At 48.6% G+C, this 24,162-nt stretch overlaps 2 protein-coding genes across 2 annotated transcripts in view; one reads left to right on the plus strand and one right to left on the minus strand.

Moving 5' to 3' along the window:
* RSPH9 (radial spoke head component 9) overlaps window positions 1-15,884 on the plus strand; it is a 32,812-nt gene extending 16,928 nt beyond the window's left edge. Inside the window, exon 5 of the mRNA XM_066251358.1 lies at window positions 15,613-15,884. Coding sequence (XP_066107455.1) covers window positions 15,613-15,668 — 56 coding nt within the window. The 3' untranslated portion in view covers window positions 15,669-15,884. The remainder of the gene's footprint in view (window positions 1-15,612) is intronic.
* Window positions 111-19,523, minus strand: MRPS18A (mitochondrial ribosomal protein S18A). The gene is made up of 6 exons (XM_066251370.1): window positions 19,369-19,523; window positions 9,050-9,081; window positions 6,232-6,339; window positions 3,701-3,824; window positions 3,409-3,478; window positions 111-504 (listed from the first exon to the last, which is right to left on the minus strand). The coding sequence occupies exons 1-6, from the start codon at window positions 19,478-19,480 to the stop codon at window positions 360-362; spliced, it is 591 nt and encodes a 196-aa protein (XP_066107467.1). The 5' UTR covers window positions 19,481-19,523; the 3' UTR covers window positions 111-359.
* Window positions 19,524-24,162: the final 4,639 nt, after the last annotated feature.

A 24,162-nucleotide genomic window follows, 5' to 3' on the forward strand; every position in this document is an offset into this window, starting at 1 on the left:
TGGTTGCATATGTACCCAGTCACAAGAGATGAGGACTCAATGCTCAGTAACTGGCTGGAAATGGGCCCAAGCCCCTGTACTTCCTAAGCAGTGAGCACACATCCAGCAGGTGAGACATGAGCCTGGTTTATAATATTCCTGAGCGACTGCTGTCCCCTAGCAGACTAGGGCCCCAACCAGTCATGAGACCACTGCTGCTGCCAAGGAAGCCAACTGTCCTGCGGCCCCAGCTCCCAGCACTGCGGCTGGCTGGCCGAGGGCTCTGACGTGGCCCCGCTGCCCTGTGGAGCCGGGCCACCCCGCAGGAAGGGGCGGAAATGCAGGAGGAGCCCCGGCCGGTTCTCAGGAAGCCCCGCTAGTCAGTGATACAGCACCAAAGGCCTTCTGGAGTAGCAGACGTTGTCTCTCAGGAGGGGGGACCCCACGGCCATGCGCACCTTATTCCAGCGGCGGCCTTTATTGTAGATGGGCTTCACGGAGCGGGGGGACCAGCGGGTCAGGTACCTGTGGAGGGAAGACCAGGGAGTGGCTGAGGGCTGGGGGCCTGTGCTGGGGCTGGGAGTGTGGGCACTGCTTCCTCGGGCCCGAGCCGTGGTTGTCCAACCAAACCCTTTCTCTAGTGTTCCTTCCTTGAGGAGCAGGGCCTTTTCCTGGGAGCAACTGCTAAGTGTGCTATAAACAGATGGGCTGCTTTTGTCTGTCGCTGCTGCAAGTGTGTGTGACCAGGGTCAGGCAGCCCAGGCCATAGGCTCCCTTGATCTTATGAGTTGTCAATGTCTGTGTGTATTTGCTGGGGGAGGAGCGGGAGGAAGAGGCTGCTCAGGGCAGATGGATCCTCTCTGGCCTCAGCCATGGGGAGAGGAGAGGCTGATGTAAGGGCCTAGAGGAACCCGTCCCTCTTCCCCACTTGGCTCATTCTGTCACCCCAGCCTCAGGGATCTCCCCTGGGCAGCAGAACGGGTGAGGACCCTGCCCCTCACTCAGCCCATAACAGGAGCCAAGTGTGAGGGCCACGGGCGGTGAGTAGGAGGGGTAGGGAAAGATGGCTGCCGCCCACAGTCCTTTGGCCTCCTTTGGGGATGGCCGGGGCGCTGACAGTTCCCGGAAAAGTGGCTCATGCCGGCTGGGATTGGGGTTTACTCCATTCAGAACGAAACCTGGGTCCCGTCCAGAGAGGCCCACCCTGCATCCTGAAAACTCAGCTATGGCAAAGGCCAGGATCCTCCCCTGCCTCCACTCCAGTTTACAACACAACCCAGCCACCTCTACAAACCCTCAAAAGAGATTTGAAAAACAACAATAACCCTTGGATGAAAATTTTTAGATAAAAGTAAAAAAGTGATGGCTGAATCATACATTTCCACTGAGCCCCCTCAGACCCGGGTCTTCTGCCCTCGGCCCTGCGCAAAGGGAACGGCTCCAAGGGGCAAAAGGCTGGGGAGACGCGGGCCTGTACCCCAGCGTGAGCTGGGCGCACAGAGCAGGGCTTCTCGGAGTCTGCTGTGAATGGCAATGCCTCCAGCAGGGAGGCTTCTGAGGACCGGCCTGGCCCCGGGACAGCCTCTTCTACGGCCTGTAGTGCTGGGGCAGGAGAGGGAGGGTAAGGGAGGAACAGTGGGCAGGCCGCTGGGCCGCCAGCACCCCGTAACCACAGGGCTGAATGCAGAGACGGTGTGGGAGCCAGCTCCCCACAAGGAGTGCTCACTGCAATTCCAGGACCCCTGACTGACCAGGTGCTTCAGAGCTGCTGCCCCAAACCTGTGCTGCCCTCTGTCCCGGAGAGCCGAGGAAGCTGGGTGTCAGCGAGCCCTGGGCCTGGAGCTTGTGCCACACGGGCAGCCAGCTGGTGGGGGAGGGGTGCCGGGTGGCCTCCAGTCCATTCTTTGGGATGACTCCAGCTCTAGGAAGAACCAAGGCCCCTTCCTACCTTTCCTGAAGGGGCAGGGGAAGGAGGAAGTGGGGCTCCCGGGCCCAAAGCTCTAGGGCCTCTGGATAGAATCAAGTCCTCTCCAAGGGAATCAACCTCCCGTGCTGCCAGAGCTCCCCCCCAGCCGAGTAGCCTTTTGCAACCCAAGGGCCCCCACACATCATTAATCCTATGTCACGTTAAAGGACACCGGATATATGGGAGGGAGCCTGGCCTCACTTCAAAGGCCTGAGGGCAGGATGGATTGTGTCCTTAGGCCTGCTGCTGTCTCTTAACAAGTCAGGAGTGGGGGTAGGCTCAGCCCCCAAATGGTCCACAGCACATTTGGGAAAGACAGGACAAGGCTGCGAGGTCCTGATCCCCTGGCGCGGCTGGCAGGTGCCCAGCAGGCACTGTGGGAAGGGCAGGTGGAGACGGGCACAGGGCCAGGGTGCTGGCAAGGCTTCAGTGAAGACCCCACTCTGCCCTGCACCCCTGCCCAGCAATCTGGGGCTGGTATCTGCCTGGACTCCTGCCCTCATGCCTGGGTTCTGTCGGGGATCTGACTAGGAGGTTTGCTAGAGGGTGGAGTCAGTCTTGCTTAGCTTCGGCCATCTTTGGTCCCCTACAGAGAGCTGTGCCAGTGGCTGCTGGACAGGCTGAAAGAGGGAGGGGCCGTCGACAGCGAGAACAAGACTACACAAATCAATTCCACAGACCTGGCTCTACTCTCGACAAGGGGGGTGTTATAGATCTAGAGGTGTGTGAGTGTAATGCAGAGATGGAGGGGGGAAAGGAACGTACAGTAGGATGTCTGTCTGAGTGTTAGGTCTGCTCTGACACCAGAGGGGCACCCTGCTCAGGCTGAAAGGCAGACTGATCAAATGCAGGATCTAAAGGCCTTCCTCTCCTCTCCTCTCAAACCTCAGGACCTCCCGGTCGCCATGGGCAGCTGTGCAGGTTAAGTTCACAACACTAGGAAGCACCATTCACAACCCAGTCTACACAGACACTGCCTGGAAGTTCTGCAGTGCACAACTTGCACAGCCACACACAGTGGCTGCCCCAGAGAGCCCTCCCATTTATAAGGCCGCATTTTGCCCTATAATAACCCCAGTGCTGGGATACTAAAAGTTTGAAGTGCTCTGACATTCCCATAGCAACCCAGTATGATGTCATAAACAGGGGATTAGCACACTCTAATGCTCAACAAGACGACCTCATTACCGTCCTTGCCCCTATGCTAAGTGCCCTTTTGGGGAGGGAAGAGAAGGAGGCTGAGGCCAGCAGGGGAGGGTGACAGACGTGTGCACACCATTACCTGTAGCAGCCATGGGCTAGATGGGGCGGGTGCTCAAGCTGGACAACAGGGAACAGCCAGCCAAAGAGCACCCCAGCTTCCTGGGCTGTGGGGTGAGCTCAGAGTGTGGTTTCCCAGCAGAATACAGTAAGGACTGAGGGCCTGCAGAACACTCGGGGCGCCGACACCCACGTGTGCTTACCTGTTGAGTTTGGGTTTGCTCTTTGGAACAAACCCTTCAGGAAGCGGAGGCCTGTGATCCGGCAGCAGACCTGAGTGGGGGGAAGAGCATGTAAGGACCCTCCGCAGCGCCCTCTGCAGCACTGGGGGCCCCAGGGGAAGCCCGAGTGATGGAGGGCTGGTGTCAGGTCTATGGGGGGGGGGGGGCTCTGGATGTCCACCCCTCTTTCAGGAGGGGCTACAGCGTGGGGCAGCTGGCGGGGGAATGGTGCCTACAGCCCTCCATCCCTCTTAGCCCTGAGGGGAACTTCTACCTGCTCGGTGGGCCATCTTCACACACTCCTCAATCTTGCGGTGTTCTTCCTGGCACAGGCCTGTGACCCTGCGGGGCAGCATGCCTCCGTGGGGCCGGATGAACTGGCTGAGCAGCAGAACGTCCTAGTGCAAAGGGAAACAGGAGGTGAGGGTCAGGCGTGGACGTCTGAGGCTGGGGAGCCAAGCCACGTAGCCTGCGGGAGGCCATCAACCCCGGCGCTCCAAGAAATTGAGGTCTCCGTCAGGAACTAACCCGAGACTACTCCGTCCACACACAGCTTTGCACACTGGTCTAATACTTCCACCCTACCTAAAGTTAAATCCCAACTTTGATTTTCTGACCCTATTACCAGTCCCCAGGGCTTTAGCTCCTCCAGGAGATAATCTATGTTAGAGAATAGAAACTTCAAGAAGTGTTGATGTTCTTTCACGCACACTCGCAGTGTCTTTCCTGGTGACAAAAGGTCTGTTGTCCTCCTAGGCTGAGGTAGAGGGCATGTCAAGTATATCCACACAAGAGGGAAAATCTCTACCATCTCTGCCCCCAAAGCTTATGTGCCTCAGCACAATCCATGCACAGTCCCTCTGCAGGGCTGGGCAGGATACCAGCTGAGCAAGGGCCCAAGCCTGTAGAGTTCAGGATCACATCTTCTAAGCCCCTGTGACCAGATGTGGACGGGTTCCCAGGCTCCCTCTGGACCACCAGACTGCTTTGGAAGAGTCAAGGAGTAAGGGGAACAGAGCCAGAAGCAAGACAAGAGACCACTTCCACTCCCAACTCTCACCAGAATGCTGAGGGGGTTAAATAAAAGCCCCGCTCCCGCCCGCCCCCACCCGGAGGGGCTGGCACGCCAGCCTCAGCAGTCATGTCCACAAACTGACCCGCGACCCTGGCAGGCGCCTCGCTGTATAACCGCAGATTTGTTTTAATCACTGAACAGCTCCTGAGGGACCCAGACCCCCAATTCCCACCCCTGTAATCTTCAGCATCTGATGAAAAGAACTTGGATTGGATTATCCAGGGCTAATAAACTGGGCTCACAGCCCCAGCCTCCCCTGCTGCAGGCTGCCAAGCGAGCTGACAGCTCTGTGCAGATCAGGCTAAGGGTGTCCTGAGTGGAAAGGGGTAAAAGGAAAACAACTTTAGCCTTTACCTCGGAGGGGATTGGATTTCTTCTGCTGGATAAACAAAGCCAAGTCTATTTCCTGGAAACAGCTGGTAGGAAGAGTGCCCGTGGTGGTCAGGCAGGTTCACCTCCCCATCTTCAGCTGGGATTCCAAGTATGGCCACAGCCCCACTGACTTCCATGTAACAAGAAGCTGTGAATATTGCCCCATGGCCTGCAAGCTTCCTGTTAGTCCAGGCGGCCATCACAGAAAGGCCTAGGGCACAGGGAAAGAACACCCCCTCTCCCCACCCCGGGGGCCTAAACGCAAGGCTCCAGCCTGGGCGATGAGCTGGGTCGTTCTGTTCGGATCCCATGGGCAAGTGGCCTGGCTGCTCTTACACCTGAGCAGGAACTATGCCTTTAGTCATCCCATTCCACAGAGGGCCGCAGGGACAACCTCACCTCAAACTGGCCCAGAGCCTGAATCACCTGAAACCTAAAAACAGGGTGCTTAATGTCACCAACAGAACTCTGAAGGACAAGTATGGATTTCTCCAGGGCGGCGTCCTTTCCCCCAGGCTCTCCCCATTTCTAGACAAGATGCAGAGTAATGGATGGGACAGTAGGGTGTTTTGTATCCCTCGAGTCTGAAGCCCAGCTCTGACACTCACCAGCTGGGCGATCTGAGGCAAGTTAGTTCATTTCTCCATGCCTCAAATTTCCTTACCTGTAAAGTAAGGGTGAACAAGTACCTACTTCAGAGGGATATTGTGAAAACTAGGTGAATGGAGACATGGAAGTGCTTACCACAGTGCCTGACAAAGAGCACACACTCAACCCGGGGTGCTTGCTGTTGCCACTGTCATCGTCCTTCCGTGGAGACAGAGGAAGAGCTGGCGGGGCCGGAGCAAGGGGGATTCTGGAGGTCCCGTACGAGAGAGACAATAACGTGTCCCCACATCACAGGGAGGTCTCTCCAAATAGCCTCTCATTATGAAAGACAGCAAGCCAAACTCGGGTCCTGCCCTGCTCCCCTTGGGAACCCAATCCTACAAGACGAGGGCACACGGCCCTGGTGGTCTGAACTGCACACAACCAGACCGGGGACTAAGAGACTCGAGTCTGTCTGCGCATGAGAAGGACCTGGGGAGCTTTAAAAAATAATGACGGCCAGGCTTTACCCAGACCAGCAGAATCCGTGTCTGGGGGGGGGGGGGGGGCGGGCGCTGAGCCTTTTTTTCAAGCTTCCTTGTAATTCTAACATGCAGACAGGGCTGAGAGCCACTGGACAGGACGCTCATCTCTGGCTCTATGACATGCAGCAGTGGCTCTGGGGGAGGGGGGTGGGTGAGGATGCTGCTTGATTAACCCAGGCACACGACTGCCACAGCATGCGGAGCCCACTGTCTTCGCACACTCACCTCATAGCCATACTTGTGTTTCAGGTTCCACCGGCAGATGGGGCACTGGCCAGAAGGGTTCGGGGGATTTGGACTTTCCTGGGGAGTCTCTGTGATACGGCCTTCGATCTAGGGGGCACAGAAAGAGAGCCAGTGAGGGAGAGGGCTGTGTGGAGTCTCTAGCCCTTGGGCGACACCCCGAGTGGTGGGAATGCTGGTGTTGCTCCATCTCTGGGTCTGTGGGGATAGGTAATAGGTCTCTGCTGGAACCCTGGGGGTTGACTGCAGCTGGTATAGATGGGGCCCTGGGCTGTCGAGAGTGATTCCGTGGCTTTCAAGGGTAGTGGAAACTGAACTCAATGCTGGTGGCAGAAAGGAGGGGTTTGCTGTATCAGCTGAATGCTACCTTTCCTTCCTCAAACAAAAACCACCTCTGGGAAAAGTAATACATGCACATGGTAAAAGGTTTCAAACTGCGGGGATGTCGAGTCCAGAGGAAGTCTCCCTCCCACCCCATGGCAGCTTCCAGCGTTCTCCGTTATCCGCCAGCTCAGTCTGTGCCCGGGGTTCTCCGCCAGCCATGCTTCTGCCCCCCAGGGGACAATGGGGAAGTCAGAGACATTTCTGACTGCCACAACTGGGGGGTGCGGTGCTACTGGCAGCCAGCAGGGAAGCTAACCACCCTACAGCACACAGGGCAACTCCCACAACAGTTAGCCAGCCCAGGACGCCAACGGGGTGCAGGCGAGAAGTCTGGTCCCTGCCCTGACGAGCAGATGTTGTGGGCACTCCTGCTGCTTCTCTCTCTCTCTCTCAAACACAGATGGGAGGATTCATTCCCCTGTCCTCCTCCTTGCTTTTGTTATTCTGAATGCCACCTTTCCAACTGTGCTGAGGCCATGTGCAAAATGACCTCCGCTGTGGCTGCTGTATCCTGTGACACAGCCTTGGAATTACTAAGGGCAGCAGACCAGTGATCTGGGCGTCAGCTCCAGTTGCAATAGGGGGCATTTAGAAAGCTTCGCTGACTGAAGCCATGGATTATGAGAGCGAGGTTGGGACAGGGCGGAGGCTTCGGGAGGAAAGCAGCACTGTCCCCTGGGGTGGAACTGGCACACAGGAAAGGGGCTGGATGCAATGCTTGGCTGTGCAGGGCATGCTACCTACCTTTCTGCCAAGGCCACCACACCACGCCAGAAATGGAGCAGTGTGTTAGGGAAATGTGCGGGTATGTGGTAGGTTTGGGAGGGGCTAGGGTGGGCTGCGAGGAGAGAGCTCACATTGACTCCCCATTGTATGCCTGGTTTTGTGCAAAACATGGCTCCCATCTCATTAACCCCCACACCCTAGTGAGGGAGGCAGCACCACCTTACTTTCTAGGTGAAGACAGTGAGAGCAGAGAGTGAGCAGTGCCTAGCCAGCCGGGCAGCGCCTCTGAGCATGGAGGCACCCCCCCCCAGGGCTCTCCTCATGCCACCATGTGTCCATGTTCGTTCCACAGAGAGCAAATCCATGCCCCACATGAGAAAGTCTTCACACTCAAAAGCCAGATGTGTTTTCTCTCCACCAGTATGGAGTTCACAGGGTGAATGCTTGTTTCGGCTTTACATAAGGGAATAAACAAGGTGCCCTAAGGGGTTAGGGGCCCCTCAGAAGAACTATTTTGAGGTTAAGCAGTGCAAAAGCTGAGGGAGTACTCTGGGGAAGACCGGAGAAGGAAGCTGAGGCCCTGTCCTGGGGAGAAGACAGCCCAGGGAGCGCTGAGTGCGGCTGGCGGCCAGGAGGCTGAGTCCCTGGTTGACATGGAAGCTACACAGGCTCTGGGAGCTCTGTGCAGGGGCTGCGGCTTTCTCAGAGGCACGGAGAGCCATGTGAAAACAATGCTGTCTTTTAGGGATTAGAGGATAATCTGGGCCCCATGACTCCTGGAGGAAGGGAGGTGAGGTGGGCCCAATGAGGGAAAGGAGGGAGTGGGTAGAGAAAGTCATTCTAGCTTTTTTTTTTAAGAGAGAGAGACAGGCAGACAGACAGGAAGGGAGTGACATGAGAAGCATCAAATCACAGTTGTGGCACCTTAGTTATTCACTGATTGCTTTCTCATACATGCCTTGACTGGAGGGGGGAGGGTTCCAGCCAACTCAGTGACCCCTTGCTCAAGCCAGTGACCTTGGGCTCAAGCCAGTGACCATGGGGTCACGTCTATGATCCCATGCTCAAGCTGGTGAGCCTGTGTACAAGTCGGATGGGCTCCTACTCAAGCCGGCGATCTTGGGGTTTTGAACCTGGTTCCTCAGCATCCCAGGCTGATGCTCTATCCACTGCACCACTGCCTGGTCAGGCTCATTCTGGCTTTCTTACCAATAGACAACTCAGGGTGCTAGCTAGAGAGCCCAGGGTCTAGAGCGTCACCTTTTAACCGCATCACTTAAGGAGTAGCTTAGTCATTCTGGGCAGAAAAGAAAAGAGCTGAGATCCAGGATCCTGGCCCTGGATCAACTTACTCTGGCTCTTTAGTCCTGTGCTGCCTTAGTTTCCCCTTTGGGAAATTAATTTATCACCCTCCAAAGAACATATCAGCAAAGATCTCTGAGATCTTGCCATACAAAAGGCCACTTCACTCAAATAACAGATGCTTCAAGCCAGGTACAAGCGACTGTTCCTGATTAACCACACTATAGTACACAGCTTGAAAAATGGTAGATGGTGAGATTTACGGCCACAGAGGGAGCTGATGCTGGAGCCAGGAGTCCAGTTTGGGCTTTCCTCCCTCCCTCAGAGGAGCAGCCAGGCAGCTCCAAGTGTTAAAGAGGTTATAAGTGGCCAACTCGATGATACTTACTATAGTTGTCTTCCCTTCTTGGATCTCCACCACTACAGAGATAAAGGGGAAAAATGAGGTCAGCCATTTAATAAGGAACAGGGAGTTTCAAATAACAGCTCAAATTTTACACATGTAGAAAAACGAAGCCTTCAGTCTGGACTCACCCACAGCCCCCACCTGGAAGAGAAAACGTGCAGGGTTTACCTCCAAGGGCCAAGGCTCTATGCCCTAGAGGTTGGGTGGGAGCAAGCCCAGATGCCCAAGTAACACCTCTCTCTGGGATCAAGGGTCTTCACACTGTTTTTGCCTTTCTAAACTAAGATTCATCTTGGTTCTATCCAAGGAAATTGGCAAGATCCTGCCTTACTGTGTGTGCCTAGCAATAATGATCTAAGAGTGGCAGGGGGCAGAAGCAGGTAAAAGTCTTTCAAAAGTACCCACTGCATGTATCCTTTCAGTAAACCAGACAAACACAGTTCCAGACTTTGAAGAGTTTGCAGTCTTAGAGATACAGCACTGCACCAGCACAGCTCCAGGGGCCCTGGGTAGACAAGCAAGGAGACAAGTTCACTCCTGAACTTCACCCGAGAGCCTTGTGTCACAGCTGTTTAAGGACAGCCGTGGGAGTCCAGTCCCCTTCCCTTCCCCACTGCTCCCTGCGGGGTGCACTGTTACCTGCACTGGAGAGGTGAGAACAAGGGGAAGGAGTAAGGGGCCTTCAGATCCGGGGGCCAGGCAGAAGTTCAAGGAGAGCACTGCAATTCCAAACTGAGGGGGGCTCCCTCAGCTCTTTGCCGACATCGGTCTGGCAGCCAAAAGGGAACCCGAGGGGCAGCCAGCCACACACATCCGTCAGGCTGTGTGCACTGCCCATCGACTTGACTAGGAAGCAGAATGACAACTTCAACACTATACAACGGAAGAATCAAGCTAAAAGCCCACATTTGGGCTTATATATATATAACCAAATACACAATATAATCAAATAGGAAGTTCTTGGAGAACTTCACTTGTTCTCCCCGTTTCTTCAGAGAGAGAGAAGCCAAAGCAGTTAGTATAGGAACTGGCACACAGCACTCTCAGTGAACGCTAGCTAGCATTTAGGGAACAAAATATTCATCATGGTCCCCTTCTGACTGCTAACTACTGTAACAGAAAACTTAGGCTCACATAGCTGCAAACTGTCTCCCCACAAACTAAAATCATATTTTAACAGCAGCTTGGCCACCACAATGAGTTCGACTCAGCTCCAGCCAAGGCAAGAATACAGATTAGAAAGAGCCTAAGGTTCTTAACTTTGCCAATCGAGCGAAAGTTACGGACTTCTCCCTAGAAACTTGTCCACATTCATACAAACAATTAAACATGGATTTTAGGAGGCTCACACTCTCGAAACTATGGACCCAAATGGTAACACTGGTTTTCTCTTGGTGGTGGCAGTAGGTGATTTGTTTCTTCTTCATGCTTATCTGTATTTTCTGAAGTTTCTAAAAGAAAAATACATTGCTTCTGCAATAAAAAATAATTGAAAGAGTGTATCTAAGGAAAAAACGTGAGGCAATTTGAACCCAACCTGAGTCCCCGAGAAGCATCTGTGATCACTGCGCTCTGTGACTGACACCTAATTGGACACAGACGGCCTGGACTTGTTCCCCATGTTTTCTGGGAAGGCCGTTCATAAAGACTCATCACTTCTGAATAACCAACCTGAGAGGCCTGCCCTGTCCAGCTCCTCACACACGCAGTTGTAACAACGGCCAGAGAGGCCCCGAGGCTTTCTCCTGAACACTAGTTACCAGTTAATTCAAAGACAAACTAAAGCTCTCCCAGTAGAAGAAAATGCATCACCCCACACGATCCACGTGTTCGGAACAGAGACCAGCCTAAATGGGATGCGGCTGGGACCCAACGCGGTGCTCAGTCTGGAGGCCAGCACAGTGCAGAGGACTGTCACAGCAATGTGCCAACTAGAAACATGGGGACACAGAAAAAGGGCACAGCTACAGCCCAGTAGGACTTCTGGGCACTCCCGAAACTTGTACAAATTTGCAAAAACCAAGTTGGACGGCGGAGGGTGACCAGATCTAAGCAGTAAGCGGGTGGGAGGCAAGTTTTTAAGACTCATGGTAGGAAACAAAAGGAGAAACATTCTGGTACCACTTGAGTCAGCGCTAGAACAATGCCCTGAGACCCAAAGTGGATAAACATGTGGTTCCCTTCTCCATGGAGGCACTCGGGTCCTAATCATGAGGTAAACAAGTCTAACAAAACACACAGCACTGCCGGCAAAGAACCAAACCCTGAAGTCATCCCACTGGCCCCTGGAAAAGAGATCAAAGACCATGGCAAGCCCCACTGCTCACAAGCTCCCCGCACAGCAACTGAGCCAGTGAATCATCTTACTATACGCCAGTGGGTCAAACATTAGGCAGATGCTTATCTCACACAGACAATTTGTCAAAGCAGAAGGAATGACCTGAGAGTTCACATGAGATTGAGGTTTATCGGGGCGGTGTCTCAGTGCTGGGGCAGGCGGCCTGGTCGGGGACTGAAGAGGCTCTGATAGATTTTAATCCTCTCAAAACAGGAGATAGGAATCAAAATCGTATTGATTTTCAGAGTGCATACCAAAACAGGTCAAAACCAAACAAAACCTGAGATCCCTTTTGCCCCTGGACCCCTCTCCATTGAGAAGGGGTGCGGATGGCTAAGAAAAGCTGGACTAAGAAGATTTAGGCACTAATAGAAAACCTTTTTAGAAAAAGATGGAATCACCCTTGTGTTCTGAGCAATGGCTTTATCAAGTAAACTCAGGAAAGAAACGAAGCAGTTTTCTACATGAGAATTAAGGGCCAAAACCTTCAAAGATAGTCACTTCTCATACAAACCAAATGACCTGTTCCACAGGAGGCAATACGTTTGCTGAGCACCTGTGGAGGGCACAGCCCTGCTCCGCCTCTCCTGGGGAGTTACAGCAGAATAGGAAGGCAGAGCCTCGGCCCTGGGGGAGAAGAGGGAATTAAACCAAGTCTGGGAACTTGACTATAATAAAGTCCATGCCTTGTAAAGAGGTCCTTTGAGTGCTTCAGTAAATACTCGCCTAGGATGGAGTCCAAGATAGCTGAATTATAACAGTCTAGAGCAAACAGCGCTGCGGTGAGATCGCAGCGAACACAGAAGGACCTTGATGGCCACGTAAACACAGTGAACTGCAGCAGTATAAAGACCCAACTGTTCAGTCAAGGAGGAAGTGGGGAAAGATGGATGATGAGGAGTGGAGGGCACTGCTACAGAGAGTGCCCAGAGACCAAGGCCTTCTTGGAAAGGATGGATGGAAACCCAGTCCCAAGCAGAGTAGGAAGGAGTGGAGTAAGCGAAGGGCCGGGTGGCTGGGGCGGCACGGACAGTCCAGTGTGTCTGGGATGTGAGCCTGCACTTCTGGTCATGAACTACTTTTCTCAGACTCCTTCCTCTCAAGCACCACTCCCTCCTGTCCATCTGTCCACCTTTAATTCTACCAGTAAAGTTTCCGACGCCCTCCCCACCTCTCCATTTCTTTGGGAATGTCCCTCTGCGCGGTGCTTCAGAATGAGGAGTCTTACTGCTGCACAAAAACCTTTCCACTAGCAGGTTACTCCAATTCTTTTCAGCCCCAGCCTGGCTCGCTCCCTCCTCTCTCACAGCTTTTAGCTACAGGGTGGCCCCGCCTTGTCTGAAATGCTCTAGCTAATGCAGAAGACAAAGAAAATGCCCTTCTGCCTTTACTCATTCCAGCACTTTCTGATAGATCATTGCTGTACATTCAGGTAATTGTGTTAATTCTTCTTGTTTTAAATACATTTCCTTCCTAAGAGCTCTAAGTGGTAAGGCAGGAATGAAGTCTAACACAATCTTTGCTAAGTCTGGCAGTGCCAACCATAAAAACATTGAATGGTCTTCAGCAAGCTGACAAGGGCTTTCAGGGAAGGGAGGGAGCGCAGGGAGGCCCTGGCATGCAGGAGAGGCCATGTCACTGCTGGAGGGGCAGAGTGCTGGCTCTTCTTCCGACTCCACCACTCCACTCACTACCTGTGTGATATTGGGCAGTTACTGGACACCTCTGACCCGATTTCCTCATTCATAAGGATGTCAGTATCACTCACCCTTAGGGACTGGTGAGGAGACTGAATAAACGTTCCAGGGAAACCCAATACAGTGCTTATAGCCAGCACTTAATAAACGACAATTTCCATCTTTGTCTTCCTTTAGTCTTGCTCCTTCCAAATAATATTTACTGGTTTTGTGTGTCCCCTTTGTCAAACTTTATTTTTTTCTCCTGCTTAAATCTAATGGAAAGAACTGGTTAGTCAACAAAGATATGCAAGAGAATTTAAATATCATCCAATCTTGCAATTTAAAAAAATTTCCTCACCATTTATTTTTTTTAATTGAATTTATTGGGGTGACACTGATCAATAAAATTACATAGGTTTCAGGTGTACAATTCTATAATACATCATCTGTGTACTGTATTGTGTGTTTACCACCCCAAGACTCTTGTCAAACTTTAAACCAGGCTTTCTCTATAGCAGCATGACTCATGTTTTAGGCCAGGTGGCTCTTTGTTATGGGGAGCTGTCCTGTACACTGTAAGATTATAGCAGCTTCCCTGGACTCTACCTACCATATGCCAGGAGTACCAGCTGTGACAATCAAAAATGTCTAGACATTGCCAAATGTTCTCTGGGGAACAAAACTGCCCTCAGTTGAGAACCACTGCTTTATTTTTAAAATTTTATTTATTGATTTTTAGAGAGAGGAGAGAATCATCCATTTGTTGTTCCACTAATTTATGCATTCATTGGTTGATTCCTCTATGTGCCCTAACGAACATCAAACCCACAACTTTGGTATATTAGGACGATGCTCTAACCAACTGAGCTAGCTGGCCACAGAGAACCACCACATTAGACTGAGAGTCTTTACAGGCAGGAGCACTGGTGCTAAATGCTCATGAATTCTGACTAAAGTAATAATGTCTGATACTTTGAAAAGTAGGATGCTTGGCCCTGGCCAGTGACTCAGTGGATAAAGTGTTGGCCTGGCATATAGACGTCCTGGGTTCAACTTCTGGTTAGGGCACATAGGAGAAGCAACCATCTGTTTCTCTCCACCCACTCACTCTCCCCCTTTTCTCCTTCCACACCCAGTGGCTCGCTTGGTTCGAGTGTGTCCTGGGCGCTGAGGATAGCTCGGTTGGTATGAGTGCGGCAGCCTCAGGTACTAAAAATAGCTCCGTATTCAAATATCATCCCTAGATGGGGTTGCAGGGTAGATCCTGGTCAGGATACATGTGGGAGTCTGGCTGTCTCCCCTCCTCTCACCAAAAAAAAAAAAAAAGGATGCTTGAATATTTTCAGCAAGACATCCAGCTTCCTCCTCCCAATGTGAAATTCTATGTGTATAATATTTGGTCGTCAAATATACCAGCTGGGAACCAGTCAAAATTAGGTATATGTGTAATATCTTATGCTTTACACATAAGGAGAAACTATCAGGTAAAGTTATTTAATTTAAAGGCTTTGTAGACAGCCTCCCCAGTGGTGGCACAGTGGTAGAGCACTGACCTGGGATGCTGAGGTCTCAGGTTCAAAACCTGGAGGTTGCCGGCTTGATCATGGGCTCATCTGGCTTGAGCGTGGGAATATAGCAGGGGTTGGGAAACATTTTGGCTGAGAGAGCCATGAACGCTACATATTTTAAAATGTAATTCCATGAGAGCCATACAACGACCCGTGTACATTACACATTATCCAATAAAAATTTGGTGTTGTCCCGGAGGACAGCTGTGATTGGCTCCAGCCACCTGCAACCATGAACATGAGCGGTAGGAAATGAATGGATTGTAATACATAAGAATGTTTTATATTTTTAATATTATTATTATTTTTTAATTTTTTATTTATTGATTTTTAGAGAGAGGGGAGAGAGAGAGAGAAGGGGGAGGAGCAGGAAGCATCAACTCCCATATGTGCCTTGACCAGGCAAGCCCAAGGTTTCGAACCGGCAACCTCAGTGTTCCAGGTCGACGCTTTATCCCACTGTGCCACCACAGGTCAGGAGTTATTATTATATTTATTAAAGATTTGTCTGCGAGCCAAATGCAGCCATCAAAAGAGCCACATCTGGCTTGCGAGCCACAGGTTCCCAACCCCTGGAATATAGACATGATCCCATGGTCACTGACTTGAGCAAGGGGTCACAGGCTCAGCTGGAGTGCTCCATCAAGGCATATATGAGAAGCAATCAATGAACAACTAAAGTGACACAACTACCAGTTGATGTTTCTCACCTCTCCTTTTCTGTCTCTAAATGAATAAATAATAAAAAGGTTTTGCAGACAGATGGTTCTTCATTTAACACATTGCTGACCGCTCATGAGTTAACTCGTGTTTGCACTTGCACTAGCTATTTCAATTTCTGAAACTCAGGGTAATATAGGATTACTGTATTTGTGATTCTTTGCCCTGAGGGTTGAAGTTCGAAAAACAGCACACCATTCTATATTCTCATGCAGACTCTTTTTCTTCCCATTCCTCCAGGTGTGAGACCGCAAAATCGAAGGTATGGCCTGACCAGGCAGTGGCACAGTGGATAGAGCATTGGACTGGGACGTGGAGGACCCAGGTTCGAAACCCCAAGGTCAACAGCTTGAGCGCGGGCTCATCTGGTTTGAGCAAAGCTCACCAGCTTAAGCCCAAGGTCGCTGGCATGAGCAAGGGGTCACTCGGTTTGCTGTAGCCCCCTGGTCAAGGCCCATATGAGAAAGCAATCAGTGAACAACTAAGGTGTCACAATGAAGAACTGATGTTTTTTCATGTCTCGCCTGTCCCTCTCTTTGTCTCTCTCTGTCTCTGTCACACACACACACACACACACACACACACAAATCGAAGGTATGGTAAACAAAAACAATCAGTATCGAACGTCTAACCTTAGACTATCTTCTAACTGCTTGCAGTTTGAACATATATATCAAGGATATTGTTAAATCTTTCTTTGTCGTGTTCAACCCAACTAGAACATGTAAAGTGTGTGTTTCAAAAAGAAAACACAGCGAAACCAGATATATTTGCAAAACATGTAGCGTACCATTACACTAGGTGATTGCTATACAGTATATCACACCAAAAAAATTACTAAAATATATAATATGTATAAAATACAATATGTAGCAGATATGTACAAAGTTTCATTTAAGTTCATTATATATAAATAAAATATACTGAAGTTTATTTAGATTGTTTCACTTTCATATTCAATTATGAAAAAACAGCTGGTGACATGAGATAACTTCTATGTAAAACTGTCTGTCAACAATGTGTTAAGATTACATCAATTCAGTTATTTAGCTTTTAGGTCTGACAATGAGTAACAAAGAAGAACCAACCCAAGTATTTATGGAGAAGAGGACTTCAAAGACCCATTTGATTATACAGTCTATCATTTTAGAAACTCTCCACAGAAAACATTCAAATCTAAAATATTTCTCTGTTAAAGAACAAAACTAATCCTCTTGCCTATCCTCTGGGAACATATCAAAGCACTGTTTTCAACTTTGAATTTCATCAAGGATATGTCAACTGCAGCTATTAGTGTTTAACACTTGGTAGACACCCTCAAATATATTACGGGCAGGTTTTGGTAGCTCAGTTGGTTAGAATGTTGTACTGATAGGCCAAGGTTGTGGATTTGATCTCCAGTCACAGCACATTCAAGAGTCAACCAATTGCCCTGGCCGGTTGGCTCAGTGGTAGAGCATCGGCCTGGCGTGCAGGAGTCCCGGGTTCGATTCCCGGCCAGGGCACACAGGAGAGGCGCCCATTTGCTTCTCCACCCCCCCCTTCCTCTCTGTCTCTCTCTTTCCTTCCCGCAGCGAGGCTCCATTGGAGCAAGGATGGCTCGGGTGCTGGGGATGGCTCTGTGGCCTCTGCCTCAGGCGCTAGAATGGCTCTGGACGCAACAGAGCGACGCCCCAGAGGGGCAAAGCATCGCCCTCTGGTGGGCATGCCGGGTGGATCCTGGTTGGGCGCATGCAGGAGTCTGTCTGACTGCCTACCGTTTCCAGCTTCGGAAAAATGAAAAAAAAAAAAAAAAAAGAGTCAACCAATGCCTGACTGGTGGTGGCACAGTAAATACAGCATTGACCCAGGGCGGGGCCAGGTTTGAAACCTTGAGGTTGCCAACTACAGCATGGGCTTGTTGGCTTGAGCACAGGTTTGCCAGTTTGAGTATAGGGTCTCTAGCTGGAACACAGGATTATTGACATAATCCCAAGGTTGCTGGCTTGCCTCCCAAAGTCCCTGCCTTGAAGCCCAAGGTTGCTGGCCTGAGCAAGAGATCATTCACTGGCTCAGCTTGACACACCCCTCCCCAGGTCAAGGCAAGTAGGAGAAACAATCAACAAAACAACTAAAGTGGAGCAACTACAAGTTGATGCTTCTCATCTTTCTCCTATCCCCTCCCTTCCTGTCTCTCTCTCTCTTAAAATAAAAAATAAGAGTCAACCAATGGGCCCTGGCTGGTTGGCTCAGTGGTAGAGCGTCGGCCTGGAATGCAGGAGTCCCGGGTTTGATTCCTGGACAGGGCACACAGGAGAAGCACCCATCTGCTTCTCCACCCCTCCCCCTCTCCTTCCTCTCTGTCTCTCTCTTACCCTCCCACAGCCAAGGCTCCATTGGAGCAAAGTTGGCCCGGGCGCTGAGGATGGTTTTATGGCCTCTGCCTCAGGTGCTAGAATGGCTCTGGTCACAACAGAGCAACGCCCCAGATGGGCAGAGCATTGCCCCCTGGTGGGCATGCTGGGTGGATCCTGGTCGGGCGCATGCGGGAATCTGTCTGACTGCCTCCGCGTTTCCAATTTCAGGAAAAAAAAGAAAGAAAGAAAAAAAAAAGAGTCAACCAATGAATGCATAGATGGGTAGAACAGCAAACTGATGATTCTCTCTCTCTCTAAAATGAAAAAAAAAAGTTATGGGCATAAACTTATTTTGCAGTATGGCATTAGATGAAACACCTTTTCCAAGTCCTCTGTATTAGCAGCATGGTGTCTTTACTAATGGATTTTATCTACTGTTAACCAGACAATATCTGGATTTTGTTGTTATTTCTAGCAAATATTCTATCTTCCCTTCATAGTTAACTTCTTTACACATACCTGCTATTTCCATTTCTTCATGAACTATCTCTTTGATTTCCCATTCTACTGAAATTGCAGTTTGAAAGCTAAAAAAGAATTCTCTTTTAAAAAAAATCCACTGGCCTCTTCATTAGGCTCTTCTTTTTGGGTTTTCTGCTCCCTCTGAAAACAATGATCACTTTTTTCCTCTGGATATGTCTCAGCTTTAGTTAAAGGACACACTGGTTAAAACTGTGCCAGAATTTTAAACAAACCCACATCACTTCTTCTGCACATCACTCATCCCTTCTTGCTTCCAGCAGTGCACAAAAGAACTCTATGACCTGAAGAACCTTTTTCATTCTCTACTAGATCCCATCCTTTTATAAAAGCTCGTTCAAGACATTCTCCTTAAAAAAACTTCCAATTGGGTTTGTTTCTGGTAACTGAATCTCCCTGCACTTCATGCAACGTATACATGTCATCTCATTAGAACCTAACTTTTCAGGAAAAGGGCTGTACTTTTCTTTTCCCCCCTCCAGAATCCCCTGACAGCCTGAAGTACAGCACTTGGCCTTTTAGTAAGCTCTCAGTTCAATGTTAGAATCAGGCTGCCTTCCCAGACTTCAGATGAATGAAAAGCAAAAACACCATTCAGCATTTGCCTCTGCTTCGGCTGTTCAATGGCCTTTCCACCTGTTTCCACCTCTCAGAGACATTAGCGGCCCGTGCAGAAAAAGCCGCCATCAGATCACAGCACTTTCAGAGAAAAACTGGAAAGGGAGACGCTGGGGAGGGTCTCAGACGTCCTTCCCTCATGATCCAAGGATCCTTTAATAAATGAGGCGGCTCTTCAGAGAATTAACAGGCGGACCCTTCCCGAAAATTTTTATGAACCCTGGGAGAGATCTCTTCTGCCCTTGCTAACTAAGCAGGTCTTTCTCTCCGTTTCTCCACATCCGCCGCCGCCCCTGCCCGTGGGTACACATACGAGGGGTGGGAAGTCAAGATAACAGCATCAAGGTCTGGAAGGAGCTTTCGAGTATCCCGGGAACGCCAACATCTGGGACGTTTCCGAACCGCGCGACGGAAATGGAGGGAGAGGGCACGGGGGCTGAAGGAAGCAACCTCCGCCGCTCTTTTCTTCAGCTTTGGGAGGTCGCCGGGATCCAGGACTCACCTTCCCTGAACCCGCGATCTGGAGGCCGAGACCAGTTGGTCGCGGCAGGACCTGTCAGGATCCTTCGGAGCAGCCGCCCACAACGGGACACCAGGACACTGAGTGCCGCCATCTTGCAGACCAACACGACCTCTTGGTAACTTCCGCTTCCGGGAGGGCTCACGCGCAGCCGCAGTGGAAGACAAGAACTGTGTGGCTTGTGGGCTTCCAGCTGCCTTACGAGGGCAATTTCTTTTCCCTCACCTCTTCAGTTTAGGGGTAACGCGGGAGGCCTCTGTGTCAAGGCTGTGCTTCATTCGGAGGACCTCGAGGAGGTCTTCGAACTCCTGTCTGTAAAGTGACCAACTTCTTTACAATGAAAAGGAGGACAGAAATAAATGGAAGAAAACAATATCGTAAATAAACGTTTTATTCATTGCAACAATAATACACTACAATATGATAAATGCATAATAAAAACATTTGTAATATTTTATATTGTAATTATGCTTACATTCCTATTAATTTTTTAATAATAATTGTAAGTAAAAAGTACTCATTTAGTAAAACTAAATATCAAACAAAACCACTAATTTGGAGTGACATTTGGGTGTATTTATCATTTTCTAATTAAAAAATTGTCTGTTTTATGCAACTATTTAATCAAAATGCGTTATTAATAGATATGGTTTGAGGTTAGATTTCCACTTTAAAACTCGGATTTTGGGAAAATACTTGTAAATAAAATTACACGTATTTGGAAATTATTAAATAGATAGTGAATTAATAAAACGTGAATTGTGCTTACCTGTCTATGATTGAAAAATCACTGAGATAGAAATAATCGTGAGTCTACAATGTCCTATGTGCTGTATTGTGTTTCAGTAAGAAGTACACAAAGCCATTTGTGCACTCGGTATATGCCGTGCTCTCTCAAGGTCTCCTGTGGGGAGCGCATGTGTCTCATAATCGCTTCTCACCACACTGTACTTACTGATCCTTGACGAATCATCACGTCAAATACAAATGCGTCACATCACACGCAATGGATCAACTCTGCATCGATCGCCTACGGACATTTACAGATTAGTCTTCCAATATCAAAAAGGAGGACATGTAAGAGGGCACTTTTCGAGGGAGGACAGAACTTACAAAAGAAGGACTGTCCTCCCTAAAGGAGTACGATTGGTCACCTTACTGTCTGCCAGTCCTCCAAGTCTCTAAAGGTCGCTTTAGTTCGCTGGCAGGCTTCCTCGGTAAAATCACGTGTACTACCCCTATGTCTTTAAAGGTTTTTCTTCTCTGCAAGCCAGATGTGTGTGTCTTCAGCTTCTTACGGCTGGAGCTAAACCTGTACGGGAGAGATTGAAATGGTTAGGAACCGTGTGTGATTCTGGAGCATTACATATCAGGCAAACCAGGGATAGAATTGCTATCCTGCCCCTTCCCTGCCACACCCGTCTTTCATCCTCATATACTTAGCCCTTATCTTTAGTCAGGGCTTTTACACAACTGTTTCCTCTGCCAACTTTTTGCCTACCTGGAAAACTCCTACTTATTTCTCATAGCTCAGTTCTAACTTCACTTCCATAGTGGAGTCTTCCTCAAAAACCTTCCTGTTAGCGTTTCTCAGTACCAGATACCTCTCCATCTTAGTACTTGACACAGTTGCAGTTTTACATTTGTTTGTATAATATATGTATTTTCCCCCACCACACTGTGTGCTCTGTGAAGGCAAGGGCATTGATTTTGGTTGACTGCCATGTCTCCAGCACATAGCACAGTGCCAGACACATAATGAGTGTGATAGATACTTGTTCAATGAGTGTGGGACCTATTTTATAGGGTTGTTGTGAAGATTAGATGAGATAAAACACAAGTGCACAATAAACATAGCTAATTGGGATGGACTTTGTGCTACATACTTCTCACAAGTTTGATATGCTTGGCTAATGAGAAAGTATATAATATCAAGAAGAAAACATAAGTGCTCAGTCTTACCTCTTGGGTTGCAGGACACAATAGGAGTTCCCCTGGAGCGTCATAAGAAAGGAAAGCCATTTACAGCTCAGTTCTTCCACTTGGTGGTGAAGATGTTCTTTTCCACCCTCCACAATAAATGTGAAGGGGATTTTCTAGTTATCCTACTCTGATTCATAAATGGAAAAATCAGGTTCATTAGATGGCACAGCACATTCTGTGATGGGGGTGGGGGAGAGGAGCCCATCTTCCAGTTGGGACTGCCAACCTGGTGGTCCAGGAGGATGCAAAGCAGCTGCTGCATGGGGAGCTTAAGCGGCATCACCTGAGACAAGAGAGCAGGAGAAATGTGGCATTGGAGTACCTTGAAACATTGCATACAGCAAGGGCAGATCTTGGGAAGAGGAAACCTGCAAGGAAGGCCAATCTAGATGGGTGAGACTGTCACATGGTTAGGTGGAGCAAAGGGGTCTGGTTGGGTGTAGGTCTGGGTATCCTGGCTAGGATCAGGAAAGCCTTAGCTCTCCAAGAGCTCCCCCTTTCCTTCCGTACAAATGACCTTGAGTCCTTCCTGTTTGTAACACACCCTCTGTTTCTTTACAAGTCTCCAGCTTCTGGCTCTCCAGTAGAGGCCAGGGCAGTAACAGCGTTGCACTGAGGGCTTGTGGTGCAGACAGTGAGCTAAATCGGAGCACCAACCTTCTCGTTATCTTATCCTGACTTATCATGAGCAAATTTTATTTAAAAAAATGACTTGTATTTTTTTTATAATGACAAGTAACATGATCATGGTAGAGAAATGAAATAAAGTAAAAAAAAAAAAAAAGAAATATCCATAATTCAGAGACAAGCATTATTTACATTTATCAACTGAAATAATACTGTGCATAGTTTTCATTTTATAATTTCTTATTTTTTCTGAATCCATTTATTATTTGTTACTACATGAAAAAACAATTCTGTGAGACCAGATTTTCCTCAGACTAGCCTTACATTTTATTTTAAATGAAGGGATAACCTATGTTTGAAAGTACACGGATGATCAGTGTACAGCTTTATGAATATTCACAAAGGGAACTGCTACCCACACCAACGAGTAGAGTACTACCAGCACTCCAGCAAATTCCCTGGTGTCCCATTCCAGACACTAAAAGTGATTTTTAGTCACTTCTGACTTTTAGCACCATAAATTACTTTTTTCTTGCATTTGAACTCTCTCTGTAGAATCTTTTATAGCATGGACTCTTGTGTCTGCTTTCATCTGCTCATCATCATGTTTATGAGATTCACCCATATAGTTATCTAGTTATCATTCATTCATTCTGATTGGTGTATAACGTTCCACTATAATTATACTACAGTGTATTTATCCTTTATTTTGTTGTTAGGATTTGGATACTTTCCAGTTGGGACTATTATAAATACTGGTTTCTTTTAATTATTTTTTTTTGACAGAGACAGAAAGAGAGTGGGGGGGGCAGTTAGGGACAGACAGACAGGAACAGAGAGAGATGAGAAGCATCAATTCTTCGTTGTGGCACCTTAGTTGTTCACTGATTGCTTTCTCATATGTGCCTTGACTGGGGGCTATAGCAGAACAAGTGACCCCTTGCTCAAGCCAGCAACCTGTGGGCTCAAGCCTGCATCCATGGGGTCATGTCTATGATTTCACACTCAAGCTGAATGATACTGTGCTCAAGCCGGCGACCTTGGGGTTTTGAACCTGGGTCCTCTGCATCCCAGTCTGATGCTCTATCCACTGTGCCACTGCCTGGTCAGGCTATCAATACTGCTTTGATGAACATTCTTCTGAATGATTTTTGGTGAACACAAGAACACACTTCAGCCTGACCAGGCAGTCAGGCAGCCTGACCAGGTCACTGGCTCCAGCAAGGGGCTACTTGGTCTGCTGAAGGCCCACAGTCAAGGCACATATGAGAAAGCAATCAATGAACAACTAAGGTGTTGCAATGTGCAATGAAAACTAATGATTGATGCTTCTCATCTCTCTCCATTCCTGTCTGTCTGTCCCTGTCTATCCCTCTCTCTGACTCATTCTCTGGCTCTGTAAAAAAAAAAAAAAAAGATAGATAGATAAATAAATAAATAAATAAATAAATAAAAAGAACACACTTCTCTCAGGGATATATGTCTAGGAGTGGAACTGTTGGGTTATAGGGTATGTGTATACTCAGCTTTAGTAGATACTACAAACTGTTTTCCATAGTAATTGTACCAGTTTACTCTGGTACTATCTATGTGTATGAGAGTCTTTGGCCTATTTTATATGGTGTTGCCTGTCTTTTTCTTATTGATTTGTAGAAGTTCTTTATATATACTGGATACTTGTCCTTTGTGAGATATATGCACTACAAATGTTATCTCCCTCTCAGTGGGTAACCTTTTTATTTATTTGCAGTATATTTTTTGATAAACAGTATTTTAAATTTTAATATAGTGACATTTATAAGGTTTTCTCCTTTACAGTTAGCATTTTTCGTTTCTTATTTAAATATTTCCCTCTTCAAGGTCATAAAAATGTTCTATGTTTTCTCCCAAAAGCTTTGTTTTACCTCTCATATTAGAACTAAACTCATCTGGAATTGTTTTATTATGTGGCCTGAGATTGGGATTAAGATTCATTTTTCCCCTAAGAGATATCAAACGGACACAGCACCATTTATTAAAAATATCATACTTCTCCCCATTGCACTTATCTGGTGTGGATCTGCTTCTGGAATTTCTATTTGGTCTCATCGCTCCTTTATCAGCATTTAAAAAAATGTATTGGCCCTGGCCAGTTGGCTCAAGCGGTAGAGCGTCGGCCTGGCGTGC

Source organism: Saccopteryx bilineata, chromosome 1, assembly GCF_036850765.1.
Source record: "Saccopteryx bilineata isolate mSacBil1 chromosome 1, mSacBil1_pri_phased_curated, whole genome shotgun sequence".
NCBI classification, from domain to species: Eukaryota; Metazoa; Chordata; class Mammalia; order Chiroptera; family Emballonuridae; genus Saccopteryx; species Saccopteryx bilineata.

Bases quoted from the DNA above. Each gene is read 5' to 3' on its own strand.
- MRPS18A (XM_066251370.1), bottom strand. From the start codon at position 19,480: ATGGCGGCACTCAGTGTCCTGGTGTCCCGTTGTGGGCGGCTGCTCCGA. The intron at 6,340-9,049 runs GTAAGTATCATC...TGTGCCCCCTAG, and splicing joins AAGAAGGGAAGACAACTATA to ATCGAAGGCCGTATCACAGA. The intron at 3,825-6,231 runs GTGAGTGTGCGA...CCTTTGCACTAG, and splicing joins AACACAAGTATGGCTATGAG to GACGTTCTGCTGCTCAGCCA.